The sequence below is a fragment of the Trichinella spiralis genome (genome assembly GCF_000181795.1).
Source record: "Trichinella spiralis strain ISS 195 chromosome Unknown Scfld6046, whole genome shotgun sequence".
In the NCBI taxonomy this organism is placed as follows: Eukaryota; Metazoa; Nematoda; class Enoplea; order Trichinellida; family Trichinellidae; genus Trichinella; species Trichinella spiralis.
The window spans coordinates 1-744 of NW_003532985.1; the positions used below are offsets into that span (position 1 = coordinate 1).

The 744-nt window shown below is 27.8% G+C and overlaps 1 protein-coding gene across 1 annotated transcript; it reads right to left on the reverse strand.

Moving 5' to 3' along the window:
• Positions 1-204: 204 nt before the first annotated feature.
• Tsp_13995 (hypothetical protein) lies at positions 205-332 on the reverse strand (the record flags this gene model as incomplete). Its single annotated transcript, XM_003366402.1, has 1 exon — positions 205-332. A coding segment is annotated over exon 1 (128 nt), but the record flags the coding sequence as incomplete, so codon positions are not given.
• Between the last annotated feature and the right edge of the window lie 412 nt (positions 333-744).

The following is a 744-nucleotide window of genomic DNA, read 5'->3' on the forward strand; positions in this document are numbered from 1 at the left end:
ATATTTGAATTTAAAAATTCAAACAAACTCTTAGAAACATACCCAAAGACCAGCCATTTTAAATGATACAGGTAAAGCAAAACAACCAGGACCAACCATGCAACGCAAAATGTTCATTAAAGTTCGTGGACTTCTAACAAGTAAATGAAAAAATATAATACAATAGATACAAATAATAATAATTCTTAATATTATATGATGTACGAGACAAGATGAGCTGCATTTCTTTCATTGGCTATTTCTTGGCACAACGGTGCTGCTTGTGAATCTGTTTGGAGAGAATTGTCAGATCCACTCGCTTCAACACAGTTGTCAGAGTTTTCATTTTCCATAGCCTGAAAAATATATATAATACAACCTATTTTACAAGATAAACAAGCAAACTTATATATTAAATATGCTTTAATGCAACACTGGAAATTTTTAATGTTTAACAAAATATATATGTAAAAATGCCTAATTTTAATATAACAAAATAAAATTAAGCTCAAAGCTGAAATATAATCATTATTAAAAATTTCCCAATCATTTTTTACATAATCATTCATATTAATAATTTTCTTATTAAAACTCTTGAATTTATCAGTTAGAACAACAAAATATATTCTTCTGTACAACGTGGAGATTTGGAATTTGAGATGTGTGAAGTATTCAAAAAGGTTTAATTACAAAATTCAAAATTAAATCGCTAAATATAGCTTGTGATTCCCCGTTGTAAGTACGAAATTTGTCACTGCATGCCAG